Source organism: Puma concolor, chromosome B4 (genome assembly GCF_028749965.1).
Source record: "Puma concolor isolate L17-30 chromosome B4, mPumCon1.1.hap2, whole genome shotgun sequence".
Taxonomy (NCBI): Eukaryota; Metazoa; Chordata; class Mammalia; order Carnivora; family Felidae; genus Puma; species Puma concolor.
The window spans coordinates 103,506,968-103,522,233 of NC_141673.1; the positions used below are offsets into that span (position 1 = coordinate 103,506,968).

Genomic DNA, 15,266 nt, shown 5'->3' on the forward strand with positions numbered 1-15,266 from the left:
CTATAGGAAGAGGACTGACTGTACCTTTTTTGCCCAAGGGATGATGCCCTTGAACCTTTTCCTTCCGAGCCTCAGAGGGGAAACAGAGACTGGGTTTCCTCAGGGTCTGGGGCCTGGACCGTGGTTTGAAATTCCGTGGCTCATGAATCCAAGCATGCTTGAGGGCCTGGTCAGGGGTCATGCGAAGAGAAGGTTCCCATCTAGACACCAACAAAGCCCAGCATGGGTTATTGTTTTGCTTCCCTTTCTAATGTTGAAAATATTTAAAAAGACCCTGACAACCTCAATAAGGTATAATAAAAGTAGTTCGTTCTTAACCAATCTAAGCTGCGTTATACCTCAAAGATATCATAGATATCAAAGATATCAAAGATAACAACATATAAAGTACCTGGAAACAACTATGAAAATAATCTTTTTAGGAAATTTGCATGACAAACCAGGGAACATATGAGAGCCCAAATCTTCCAGACTTCCTGGAAATTCCCTCAAAAGAAATATTATAATATTATAGAAAATCTTAACTGCTTGGGATTTAGGGTTCAGTAAACTAAGATCAAAACAAAGAGATGCTTAATTTCAATTCCCAAAACTTGGGACTTCAATTATATCACACAGAACATTATAGAATGCTAGAATATTAAGCTTATAAGGAGATTTGGGTATAATCTAGTCAAACCTCCAATGCAGTGACAAAGCATCTGACAGAAACTTCAACACAGAATCATCTTGCTATTCTTTTTTTTTTTTTAGCTATAATATTCTTGTCTTTATTTTTTTAATATATGAAATTTATTGTCAAATTGGTTTCCATACAACACCCAGTGCTCATCCCAAAAGATGCCATCTTCAATGCCCTCACCTACCCTCCCCTCCCTCCCACCCCCCATCAACCCTCAGTTTGTTCTCAGTTTTTAAGAGTCTCTTATACTTTGGCTCTCTCCCACTCTAACCTCTTTTTTTTTTCCTTCCCCTCCCCCATGGGTTTCTGTTAAGTTTCTCAGGATCCACACAAGAGTGAACACATATGGTATCTGTCTTTCTCTGTATGACTTATTTCACTTAGCACCACACTCTCCAGTTCCATCCACATTGCTACAAAAGGCCATATTTCATTCTTTCTCATTGCCACGTAGTATTCCATTGTGTATATAAACCACAATTTCTTTATCCATTCATCAGTTGATGGACATTTAGGCTCTTTCCATAATTTGCCTATTGTTGAGAGTGCTGCTATAAACATTGGGGTACAAGTGCCCCTATGCATCAGTACTCCTGTATCCCTTGGGTAGATTCCTAGCAGTGCTACTGCTGGGTCATAGGGTAGGTCTATTTTTAATTTTTTGAGGAACCTCCACACTGTTTTCCAGAGTGGCTGCACCAGTTTGCATTCCCACCAACAGTGCAAGAGGGTTCCTGTTTCTCCACATCCTCTCCAGCATCTATAGTCTCCTGATTTGTTCATTTTGGCCACTCTGACTGGTGTGAGGTGATGCCTGAGTGTGGTTTTGATTTGCATTTCCCTGATGAGGAGTGACGTTGAGCATCTTTTCATGAGCCTGTTGGCCATCTGGATGCCTTCTTTAGAGAAGTGTCTATTCATGTTTTCTGCCCATTTCTTCACTGGATTATTTGTTTTTCAGGTGTGGAGTTTGATGAGCTCTTTATAGATTTTGGATACTAGCCCTTTGTCCGATATGTCATTTGCAAATATCTTTTCCCATTCCGTTGGTTGCCTTTTAGCTTTGTTGATTGTTTCCTTTGCAGTGCAGAAGCTTTTTATCTTCATGAGGTCCCAATAGTTCATTTTTGCTTTTAATTCCCTTGCCTTTGGGGATGTGTCAAGTAAGAAATTGCTGTGGCTGAAGTCAGAGAGGTCTTTTCCTGCTTTCTCGTCTAGGGTTTTGATGGTTTCCTGTCTCACATTCAGGTCCTTTATCCATTTTGAGTTTATTTTTGTGAATGGTGTAAGAAAGTGGTCTAGTTTCATTCTTCTGCATGTTGCTGTCCAGTTTTCCCAGCACCATTTGCTAAAGAGACTGTCTTTTTTCCATTGGATATTCTTTCCTGCTTTGTCAAAGATTAGTTGGCCATACTTTTGTGGGTCTAGTTCTGGGATTTCTATTCCATTCCATTGGTCTATGTGTCTGGTTTTGTGCCAATACCATGCTGTCTTGATGATTACAGCTTTGTAGTAGAGGCTAACGTCTCTACTTTACCTCCTGCCTCCTGCTTTGGCCATCTTCAAAATTACTTTGGCTATTCAGGGCCTTTTGTGGTTCCATGTGAATTTTAGGATTGCTTGTTCTAGCTTCAAGAAGAATGCTGGTGCAATTTTGATTGGGATTGCATTGAATGTGTAGATAGCTTTGGGTAGTATTGACATTTTAACAATATTTATTCTTCCAATCCATGAGCACGGAATGTTTTTTCCACTTCTTTACATCTTCAATTTCCTTCATAAGCTTTCTATAGTTTTCAGCAAACACATCTTTTACATCTTTGGTTAGATTTATTCCTAGGTATTTTATGCTCTTGATGCAATTGTGAATGGGATCAATTTCTTTATTTGTCTTTCTGTTTCTTCATTATTAGTGTATAAGAATGCAACTGATTTCTGTACATTGATTTTGTATCCTGCAACTTTGCTGAATTCATGTATCAGTTCTAGCAGACTTTTGGTGGAGTCTATCGGATTTTCCATGTATAGTATCATGTCATCTGCAAAAAGTGAAAGCTTGACTTCATCTTTGCCAATTTTGATGCCTTTGATTTCCTTTTGTTGTCTGATTGCTGATGCTAGAACTTCCAACACTATGTTAAACAACAGTGATGAGAGTGGACATCCCTGTCTTGTTCCTGATCTTAGGGAAAAAGCTCTCAGTTTTTCACCAGTGAGGATGATGTTAGCTGTGGGCTTTTAATAAATGGCTCTTGTGATGTTTAAGTATGTTCCTTCTATCCCAACTTTCTCAAGGGTTTTTATTAAGAAAGGATGCTGAATTTTGTCAAATGCTTTTTCTGCATCAATTGACAGGATCATATGGTTCTTCTCTTTTCTTTTACTAATGTGATGTATCACGTTGATTGATTTGTGAATGTTGAACCAGCCCTGCATCCCAGGAATGAATCCCACTTGATCATGGTGAATAATTCTTTTTATATGCTGTTGAATTCAATTTGCTAGTATCTTATTGAGAATTTTTGCATCCATATTCATCAGGGATATTGGCCTGTAGTTCTCTTTTTTTACTGGGTCTCTGTCTGGTTTAGGGATCAAAATAATACTGCCTTCATAGAATGAGTCTGGAAGTTTTCCTTCCCTTTCTATTGTTTGGAATAGCTTGAGAAGGATAGGTATTATCTCTGCTTTAAACATCTGGTAGAACTCTCCTGGGAAGCCATCTGGTCCTGGACTCTTATTTGTTTGGATATTTTTGATAACTGATTCAATTTATTCGCTGGTTATGGGTTCATCTTGCTATTCTTGAGTATTTTTAGTGACAAGGCACTTACTCACATAATTAGCTATTCCAGTATTGATAAAACTAATTCTTTAAAAATTCTTCATTTTAATTGAGCCTAAATTTACACTTCCCAGGAACTTGCACACTAATAACAGACCCAGGTTCTAATTCTACCTACTAACATTACAGTAGTCCCCCCCTTCTCCATAGGGTAATACATTCCACCCCCAATGGATGCGTGAAACTGGACAGCACAAACATCTGTATATACTATGTGTTTTCCTATATACATACCTATGATAAAACTTAATTTATAAATTAGGCACAGTAAGAGATTCACAACAATAACTAATAATAAAATAGAATAAGTATAATAATATACTATAAGAAAAATTATGTGAATGTGGTCTCTTCCTCTCAAAACATCTTCTAGTGTCATACTCACCCTTCTTATGATGTGAGATGATAAAATGCATATGTGATGGGATTAAGTGAGGTGAATGACACAGGCAGTGTGATGTAGTGCTAGGCTACCAATGACCTTCTGACGAGATGTCAGAAGGAGGATCATCTGCTTCTGGACCACGATTGACTGTGAGTAACTGAAACCACGGAAAGTGAAACCGCGGGTAAGGGGGAGCCACTGTATAGAGAATGGGACAACCCACCTGTATTTTATGGTACAATCCTCCAACTATCCAAAAACACTTACATTGCTACTAAGTGTTGCTCATATGATATGGTTGCCACCTTCCTGCATAGGAGATTCCAGCTATTGTCTTACTGGTGTCCACCATGCTGGGGATAGCTTTTAACTGCAGGTAGATGGCATTAATATTGTAGACTCATCAAGCTCATAAACAACTCAATCTCCCAGTTCTTTTTCAAATGAACTGCTGTTAAGCTACAACTCCCCACAGGACTTTACATTTACCTCTCTTAAATTTGACTCAAAACTTCTAGTCTCTCATTCCAAAAATTTGCTAATTAGTAAAAAGAAGAAGAAGAAGAAGGGAAAGAAAAAGGAATGCTCAGATAATGGGCCCATTAGCGTGACTGCTTCTTGCAAGTTGTGAACAGCCAGCCCTTTGCTCTAAAAAAGAAAATAATTTCTTTCTTGGTTCTGAGCTGTGTTCTGGATGGCTGGGGTTTATGGATAATTCACCTCAGTCTCAGTAGTGAGTTTTTGTCATTTGTTAAAGCACATTCATTTTATAGCCTCAGCAAGAAGCTGGCAGTGGGTGGTGACATGGAGATAATGATGGAGTACAGGATCCTTCTCTATCTCCATTCTACAGATGAGTAGCATGACCCCCAACCTTCAGAAGTACTTGACGGCTTATCCGCTGAGCTAGTGCACAAATGCCAGAAGAGTATTTTGCTAAAACTACTCCATCCCACTGGAAGAATGAGAGGCCATAGACCTATGGTCTCTAAAAATGCTAAACACTTATAGGACTGATATAACTAGAAGGCACCTTAGGAATACCCGTATTATACAGAAAAGGAAACTGAAGCCCACAGAGAGACAATGACTTATCAAATATCATGCAGCTAATCTATTTGCCATTCAGTGGAAACACACTTGCAAAACTTCTTTTAAAATAATGACAAGAGCTAACATGTTCTAAACACCTTCTAAATTAGGCACTGCTCTGAGTGCTTTTTTTACTGGTCTTTTTTTCACTGTGACTTGACTGAAGTACAGAACCTAATTTCTCAGAGTCAAAATAAGCATATAGGTTTGTAAAAGCTGTACAAAACAAATGGTTTATAGATAACCCCTTCCCTAATTCCTCAATACAAAGAGGATTTAGGCTTTATTTCCTAGGGAAATAGGGAGGGAACCAGAGACATACACTGGGTATGTATGTAAACAGTTACAACATAGAGGAGGTTGACTTCAGTTCATGAAGCAAAAGCTATTCAGAACTTGCCTACACCTTGCTGCCCGGCAGTTTGAGGCCAAGAAGGCAAGTTCTACCCACACACTGTAATCCAGGGCAAGTCACTGTTTGAGCCTCAGACTCCACATCTCAAAATTAAGCAAATCATCTACTTGCTAATCACACAGGAAGGGAAGAGAGCAGTCTGATGAGGGAAAGCATTATATAGACTTCAAGCTCTATGGTCAGTATTTATTATTATTTTTATAACTGTGTCCAAGTCCCAGACTTTCACCAGCAAATGAGTGGGAAAGTACAGTGTTTAAGAGGACACCTAGAGGCAAAGACACCATGACAAACTCACACCAAACATCTTCTGAGAAAGTCCAGGAAGCTGGCATCGTAGGTTTTCAGCACCATCGTGAGATCCTTGGAATCTGGGTATCTTTTTCTCCCCCTGTTGTTGGTCATATTTTTAGGAAAACCTTTGGAATCTTTGGAGATACAACATTCTGTGTTTAGTTCCAGGTGTTAATATCCATTGGTCACATCACAGCTTTTTACTCAACCATGCTGCTTCTTGGAATGGTCTTTGCAGCTCTATCTCAGTCCTATACCATACCCCTCCCATACACACGAACATGCCCTCAGTCTCAGTCAGACAGAAAGAGCCACATGTAGATTATCCAGTGAATGCAATTAACCTTTACAAACAATACTCCCTACTATCCAGTATGTTCTGAGCCTCCTTCCTGCCTCCTCCTCCCCAAATCAAATGACTTAAATGGTTTAACATTAACCAAGGTAAAATAATAATGATAATGATAATACAATAATAATAAATCTAAAGTGACAAAAACATCAGCTCTGAACAGAAAAAGATGTTGTCTATTCTTGGATTTTCTATGCCCTCTCTCCTTTCTCACTAGCCCAATAAAATGAGAATTTGGGATATGCCTAAAGTATAACAAGAAAGTTATTGTAGGAGAATCATCTGCTTTCAGAACTCATTTACAAGCCACACAAGCAAATAAATCGCATTACTTTCTATAGTCACATCAAAATTTTCTCCATAAATTGGAATCACCAAACTTGGTTTGTTGCTTAAGACACAGTCTGGAAGTCTCTTTTCTTCAGTCATTTTTCACTGATTAAAACCCTTACCAAAGGTATTTGTCATGCCTGAAAAGAAGCCCTGAAGACATCTCCAGAGGTTTCCCTAAAATGCTCTGTGCAGTGCTTTGAAGGTGAGGCCACTCATCTGGATATCTATACTCTGGTGTGCATGTTCAGAAAAGACCACTTTTGCTCATACCTTGTAAATCTGCATAAGGATGGACATGAACAGATACATACACTTTGCATACTAAACTGAACTCTCACAAAAACTCAGTGGGGTTCACATGATGGGCATTCTGGAAGGTGTATAGTGAAGCCCTTCTATTACTTTTGTAATCAATACAATTTGTGGGTCCTCAAAAAGAACATCTGCTCATACTGAATTCCTAGAAGAAACCACAAATGTGTATATACACATACGTGGGCATGTGTATCTACAGACATAAAAATAAATTGGGGACATTGCACAGGGTATATAGGTCTTGTGAACTCATATAAACCCCATTTCCTTTGTTCAAACCCCATTTCCTTTTTTACTGTGGCACTAGTACTCCCATTTGATCTTATATTTCTCTTTTTACAAATGACCGAAGAATCAGGCTCACAGGCTTATAAAAATAACAGTTCATGAAGTTGTCAGTATGTAATTGTTTTTCTTGTTCAAGTTTTTCTCATTGCTCTGACACTCCCCAATATTTAATTATTATCTCCATCTCCTTTTTGCAGCCTGGAGCATCTAAGTAGCTTACTACCCTTGAGGCAACATCACTTTCTGCTAATCAAACATATAAACTACAAGTTGCTGGGGTTTGAGGAGCTTTTGGCAGCCCAAATATGGGCAAGGGAGAGCCAAGAATTGAGGTGAACATATTGTTTCTCCAACTTACTTTATCATAAGAATCACAAAGAGCTGTTGTTAGAAACTGACTCTTGAGTTCCACCTCAAATCTGCTATATCATAGGTTATATCGGAAGATAATGGGAATTAGCATTTTTGCCAAGTTCCTAACTGATTCTTTTCTTTTTTAAGTTTATTTTTAGGATGTAAGGGGACACAGAGAGAGAGGGAAGAGAGAATCCCAAGCAGACCCCATGCTGTCAGCACAGTGCCCCATGTGGGGCTCAATCTCATGAACCATGAGATCATGATCTGAGCAGAAATCAAGAGTCAGATGCTCAACGGACTGAGCCACCCAGGCTCTCCTCTCCAGCTCTGATTCTTATAATCAGATAAAGTTCGGGAAACACTGAAGAGGATGCAGCTCCCAATAAAGCCTTTTCTTATGCAGGAAGTGAAGATCTGTGGATGTTGCCACCAAAAACACATCATTATTTTAAAGCCTCAATACTGATGGTAAAAATCAGTACTCTATGAACCAGACCCTCTTACCATGCCTTATATTACTTTCCTTTTAGTGCCCCCCACTATAATTTTGACTTCAGGGAACACCACTATCCCTACTTTTCTTTCCCTAAATCCTTTGAAATCCAAAAGGCTGAATTAAATATGGTGGATAGGAAAAATATATTTGGGGTTAAAAGACCAATTCCATTGCTCTATGTATAAGTTATACAAACAAGCCAGCCAGATCTTCCTACCTAGCCATCAGACTGCTCTAGAAGAAGTGTTAGTGCATGGGCACTGTTCTAAAGCAACCAGGACACTGATCATGCCCAAAGGGAAGGTCTTCAAAGCTCTGACTACAAGGTGACATCTCAACGATTTAACCATTGGAGTGGCATGGGACTGACCGATCAGAAAGGATGACATCTTTGGCACTGAAACAAGATCATGAGGTCTGCTTGCCAGGCCTTAAAATTTTAGTTTCTGGATCACAGAGTCCAATGAGTCCTGGAAAAGGGGCCAGGGAGCCTGTAGCTGTGGCAGTGGTTTTTTACCAAATTGTGCAGATGGAGGCTACATTTTAACCCCCCACATGATTGAACCAGTGTATATGACTCATCACTAACATGACTAAAACATTTTAGTCCAGAAGGATCCCCCATTAGGGTATCTTTAACTCTTTTGTTGATGGGGCAAGTTAAAGAAAGTAGAGGATTCCCCCCCAAATTTTGGGGGGCCCTCTTGGGTGGAAATAAGATGTGAGATGGCTAAGAGTGATGGAGATTCCACAGCCAATATAAGCCTGTAAATTGACCTGACAAGAATGGCTCATCAGAAATGTCATTCCAGATGGCGCAGAGCCCCTAATTGTGGAGTCCCTTTTCCCTCACATCTGGCTTCGTTCCATGTGGCTGAACTTCCATTTCACTATGGCTTTTTTTTTTTTTTTTTCATAAGAATCCCTTAGGTTCTTGTGATTCTTTAAAAGGATTTTAGATATGGGACTGAGTTCATCTTTGTGGTGCATAGTGCCCTGGAAACCCTGCCTCAGTTGGACCTGAGGTAGATCATTGATCTACCTGTCCACATTGTACAGCACCAATCAAATAGAAAGGCAGAGGGTCAGAAAATCCAGAGCCTGGAAACAGCATGGGGCTATCGATGAGGCTTAATTCCAACAATTAGGCAGATGTCCTCCACATAACTGGCAAGCCACAACATACCCACAGCCAAACTGTTCTGACAACCTTTATTTACCCATTTCATAGCCAAGTTTCAATGATCCTGGCATAGTAAAGATATGGGGATTTAAGAGAATTTCAGCAGGAAAGAAATGCTCCATTATTTATATAACAAAGAAATTTCCCACTCTTCTGGAAAAGAAACTTCTGCTCTTTGATTTCCCTGAACAGTACATAGTATGAAAGGGGAAACTGCTTGCAGACATAAGGAGAATTTACAGGAGATGACATAATTATAATATTTCAAGTTTTCAAGATCTGCTGATAGATTTTCTGAACAGGAACCTGGTTATTTTTATGCCAAGACCTCCTTTGCAATGTGACTGCCCCATCCTATCTCCATCATGCTTTCTGGTACCACTTCTCAGCATCTTTTTACTTTTCTAACAGAAACTCCCAATCACAGCTTGCCCTTTCGGATGGAGCCATGGGAAGAGAACTAAATGGGGTTTAGAGTATGGAAGATATCTTCAAGGTCTGTAAAAGCTCATCATCACAATGGGAGAAAGAGATTTAGACCTGGGGACTTACCAAAAAATGTCTGTCTCCTGGAGGCTGTCTGAATGAAGTGGGTTGGCGGCAGGCCCAGCACCTTCAACAAATACAATGCAGTGGGTTCACTCTTGTGGACTCACACATTAGAGCTGGTGGGACTTTGGCCAAACTTTGCTTCTACAGACAAGGACCCGAGGATATTAAGTGATAACCTCAAGTCAGTGGCAAAAAGGCCCAGAGCATGGATCTTCTGACTCCTAATTTAGGGCTGTTTCAGTATCCTGAGGATCAATATTAGCCATGTTATTCTAAATAAGCATTAGCACCAACTAGAGGTAGGCCACTCTAGATGGCAGCCAGATCTCATTGTCAGAATAAATAAACCAGTGTACATGCTAGCCACCCTTGAATTAAGGAATGACCTCCCTGGGAAGGGAGGAGGAGAAAAAGAGGTGGAAATCACCAGATGGGCATCAGTCTACTATTTGACAAAATATCTTCTTGAAAAGAAAAGTGTAAACGTTATTATTACCTAAATTATTTTTTAATGTTTATTAATTTTGAAAGAGAGAGAGAGAGAGAACGACCAGGGGAGGGGCAGAGACAGAGGGAGAGAGAGAGAGTCCCAAGCAGGCTCCACACTGTCAGCACAGACACCAATGTAGGGCTTGAACTCACAAACTATGAGATCATGACTTGAGCCGAAATCAAGAGTCGAACACTTAACTGACTGAGCCATCCAGGTGCCCCAATTACCTAAATTATTTTAATACTTATTATTTTCAATCATGAAATGAAACTATGTTTACTAATTCTCAAGGGTGTGTGTGTATCCCTCTGAGCACCTATAACTTTGAGGCAATCTAGAAAATAGAATTTTTGGATTAATGGGTAGACAGACAGATAATTAAATAGAGTAACATAAATATATACATGGAGAGAGAGAGAGAGAGAGAGAGAGAGAACAGAGACAGAAAAAACAAACAGGTAAATTAGATAGATCTTTGTTCACAGTCAAAATATCTTTGTTTACTGATATAATAGTAAAATGTGAAATTTCCATTTTTTAGGGTTATTTTCTCCTGTTTTATCTTCCATAACAAGAAGACTTTAAGAAAAATATACGATAAATAATATACAATGAGCCTTAGTAAAGCCTTCTTATTGGAAGATATTCTTCCCAGAAAGTTAGGATAATGAATGACTAATGACTGAAAAATATATAGATTTGGATAGGTGTCATCTTTGGTTTTTAGATTCTTCCGAGCATATTTGAAAGGCTGATATAACAGTTTAATTTTAAAATGTCACTATTCTAGCTGAAAGAGAAATTAAGAAAACAGTTGCAATTACAATTGCACCAAAAATAATAAAATACCTAGGAATAAACTTAACCAAGGAGGTGGAAGGCCTGTACTCTAAAAACTATAAAACATTGATGAAAGAAATTGAAGATGACACAAAAAAGATATTCCATGTTCATGGATTGGGAGAATAAATATTGTTAAAATGTCCATACTACCCAAAGCAATGTACAGAATGTAATTCCTATCAAAACATCAACAGCATTTTTCACAGAATTACAACAAATAATCCTAAAATTTGTATGGGAACTCACAGAAGACCCTGAATAGCCAAAGCAATCTTGAAAAAGCAGAATGAACCTGGAGGTATCACAATCCCAGATTTCAAGATATACTACAAAACTGTAGTAATCGAAACAGTATGGTACAGGCACAAACATAGACACATGGATCAATAGAACCAAATAGAAAGCCCAGAGGTAAATCCACAACTATATGATCAATTAGTCTTTGAGAAAGTAGGAAAGAATATGTAATGAGAAAAAGTCATTTCAACAAATGGAATCGGGAAAACTGGACAGCAACATACAAAAGAATGAGACTGGACCACTTTCTTACACCATACACAAAAATAAACTCAAAATGGATAAAAGACCTAAATGGGAGACCTATAACCATAAAAATCCTAGAAGAGAGCACAGGCAATAATTTCTCTGACATCAGCTATAGCAACATTTTTCTAGATATGTCTCCTGAGGCAAGGGAAACAAAAGCAAACATAAAATATTGGGACTACAACAACTAAAAAATAATGTACTGAATGGGAAAAGATATTTGCAAATGACATATCTGATAAAGAGTTAGTATCCAAAAATATATAAAAAATTTTTACAACTCAACCCCCAAAAACTAAATAATCCAATTAAAAATGGGCAGAAGACATGAACAGACATTTCAACAAAGAAGACCTATAGGTGGCCAACAGACACATGAAAAGATGCTCAACATCACTTATCATCAAGGAAATGCAAATCAAAACCACAATGAGATATCACCCATACCTGTTAGAATGGCTAAAATGAAAAACTCAAGGAACAATAGGTGTGGACAAGGATGTTGAGAAAATAGGAACCACCATGCCCTATTGGTGGGAATGTAAGCTGGTGGAGCCACTGTGGAAAACAGTTTGAAGATTCCCCAAAACATTAACAATAGAATTACCACAGATCCAGTATTTCCACTACTGGGTACTTACCCAAAGAATACAAAGATACTAATTCAAAGGGATACATGCACCCCTTTGATGATTATTGCAGCATTATTTACAACAGCCAAATTATGGAAGCAGCCCAAGTGTCCATCAATAGATGAATGGATAAAGATGTGAGATATATACATATATATATATATATATATATATATATATATATATATGTGTGTGTGTGTGTGTGTGTGTGTGTGTGTGTGTGTGTATAATGGAATATTATTCAGCCATAAAAAGAATGAAATCTTGACATTTGCAACAACATAGATGGAGCTAGAGAGTATAATGCTAAGTGAAATAAATTAGAGAAAGACAAATACAATATGATTTCACTTATTTTTGGAATTTAAAAATCAAAACAAATTAACAAAGAAAGTAGAGACAAAACAAAAACAAAAAACAAAAACAGACTCTTAACTATAGAGGATAAATTGATGGCTACCAGAGGGGAGGTGGGAAGGGGAATGGATGAAATAGGTGAAGGGGATTAAGAATACACTTATCATGGTGAACACTAAGAAATATGTTGAATCACTACATTGTATACCTGTAACTAATATAGCACTGTATGTTAATTATACTGGAATTTAAAAAAGTGTTAATGATAAATAAATAAATAAATAAATAAATAAATAAATACATACATAAATAAAATGTCACTATTCACAATATGCTGGAAATTTCATTCTCTGCAACTATTTAAATTTATGATAAAAATGCTAGGTGTCAACTCAAAAATGTACAGAGGGGCACGTAATTCCACAAATATTTTAGAGAACATGCAACAGCAATAGGAAGTATTCAGGCCACTGCCCTACAGCGAGTCTGATGCAGCCCCATGTTTCAGAGTGTAAGCTGACCACCCTGTGGGACCTCAGTCCTCCTCCTCACCTCCATGATGCAGGCTAGCTGCTCTACTTCATTCTCCCCAGGAAACAGAGGGTAGCCCGTGTACAACTCAGCCATGATGCAGCCCAGGCTCCACATATCAATGGCCATGTTGTAGGGATGGCCTAGAATCACTTCTGGGGATCTGTAGAACCGGCTTTGGATATAGGTATATACTGTGAGGAAAGAAAGAGAGCCACCATGTAAAATCCTCCTCTCCAAAACACGCTCCTCCAGGGCACCTTCTCATGTGAGGGCCCAGGATAACTAACACTCCCTACCACTTTTCACTCTCTCAGCTTGGCAGGGAGATGGAAGGACAGCCAACCAGCACATCTGAGTCACACTGCATATTTAATCTCATCTCTCAAAATAAATAAATAAACTTAAAATTAATATAAAGCTAAATTTTCAACTATCATGTGAATTTGGGGTAGAAACTTTCTTTTTTTTTTATTTTTAAAAAATGTTTATTATTTTTGAGACAGAGAGAGACAGAGCATGAGCGGAGGAGGGGAGAGAGAGAGGGAGACACAGAATCCGAAGGAGGCTCCAGGCTCTGAGTTGCCAGCACAAAGCCCGACGTGGGGCTCAAACCCATGAATTGTGAGATCATGACCTGAGCTGAAGTTGGACACCCAATCGACTGAGCCACCCAGGTGCCCCTGGGGTAGAAACTTTCTGAAAGTATTGTGATTTGGCAAGGGAAGAGGCATATTAAAATGGAAAAAGAAATACAAAATGCAGACTCTTCTAATGTGTATTGAATATATTATGTGCATTGCATAAAGTATAGAAGGAAGACCCCAACAAAATCTGAGCAAATGAAGCCAGCAGAAGAAGACAGTACTGTGGGAAGCCTAGATTTTACAGTGGTAGGAGAAATGGGATGTTATAGTGATTTCCACATGCTGTTATAGGGGTGGGACAGGGATTCTGCAGTCACTTCTCTGTTGTTTGCATTGGTTAGAGAAAACAGGTAATAATTTTGTGATTTAAAATACAATAAAGATAGGGGTGCCTGGGTGGCTCAGTTGGTTAAGCATCCAACTCTTGGTTTCAGCTCAGGTCATGATCTCATAGTTCGTGGGTTTGAGCCCCACATCAGGCTCTGTGCTGACAGTGCAGAGCCTGCTTGGGATTCTCTGTCTCCCTTTCTCTGTGCCCCTCCATTTGTGCTCTCTCTCTCTCTCTCTCTCTCTCAAAAATAAGTAAATAGCCATTAAAAAATAAATAAACAGGGGCGCCTGGGTGGCGCAGTCGGTTAAGCGTCCGACTTCAGCCAGGTCACGATCTCGCGGTCCGTGAGTTCGAGCCCCGCGTCAGGCTCTGGGCTGATGGCTCAGAGCCTGGAGCCTGTTTCCGATTCTGTGTCTCCCTCTCTCTCTGCCCCTCCCCCGTTCATGCTCTGTCTCTCTCTGTCCCAAAAATAAATAAAAAACGTTGAAAAAAAAATTAAAAAAAAATAAAAATAAAAATAAAAAATAAACAAAATAAATACATAATAAAAATGACTTTTATACTCTGCCTGCTTCCAAAATGGATTTGATGTAATTTGCAATCAAAGTACATATATGCACAGCATAGTTCTTTAAAAATTGATTTAATGAACAGTTATATAATCCTTAACATGTGCCAGGCACTATTCCAAGTGCTTTGTACAGAGAACCCTTTCAGTCCTTACAACAACCCTATGAAGCAGATACTATTATTGTTCCCATCTAAAAATGAGAAAACTGAGGCATACAAAGATTCAAGAAATAATTAGAGTCAGTAAGCTGTAAGTGGCAGAGCTGGGATTTGAGCTCGGGATGTTTGAGTCTATACTGGCTAAAATAAAGATAAAAGGAAGTCAGAAAATATGTAAAGGGGAAATGACTATCTGAAATAAGGATAGGATCATTATAAATTCCATTTGGAGCATCCTGGCAGCCAAGACAAGAGGTTGCATGCTTTTGTAGCTGAGAAGAGTAAGCAGATGAGTGCTTTGTGGGAGGCATATTGTTTTCTAGCTGGAATTTCTTTGGGGTTCCATACATAAATTGTAAAGAACATGTGTCTTCAAAAGTAGTGCTGCAAAATATTTGGAAACAGCCATCTTTCAGGGTTTTTTTTCAGCCTCTGATGAAGAGGGTCCTCTGATATCCCCTGCCACCATGAAAGCTGGTCCCAAAGTCCCTCTTTGGTGGGCCCTTAACCCAGTCTGTACATATTTGTAATCACTGCACCTGTCATATTACCTGTATCTTTGTTTCTT

General features: G+C 38.8%; 1 protein-coding gene across 5 annotated transcripts in view; it reads right to left on the minus strand.

The window, feature by feature from the left end:
• DYRK4 (dual specificity tyrosine phosphorylation regulated kinase 4) overlaps nt 1-15,266 on the minus strand; it is a 52,256-nt gene that overhangs the window by 988 nt on the left and 36,002 nt on the right. For 4 of the 5 annotated variants that reach the window (XM_086714272.1, XM_086714271.1, XM_025930549.2 and 1 more), the window contains 4 exons: nt 13,013-13,185; nt 9,590-9,650; nt 5,718-5,847; nt 25-200 (listed from right to left, as the gene is read on the minus strand). In XM_086714272.1, coding sequence (XP_086570398.1) covers nt 25-200; nt 5,718-5,847; nt 9,590-9,650; nt 13,013-13,185 — 540 coding nt within the window. Of the gene's footprint in view, nt 1-24; nt 201-3,912; nt 4,070-5,717; nt 5,848-9,589; nt 9,651-13,012; nt 13,186-15,266 lie in introns of those variants that run through there. The other variant, XM_086714273.1, reaches the window with a different exon arrangement.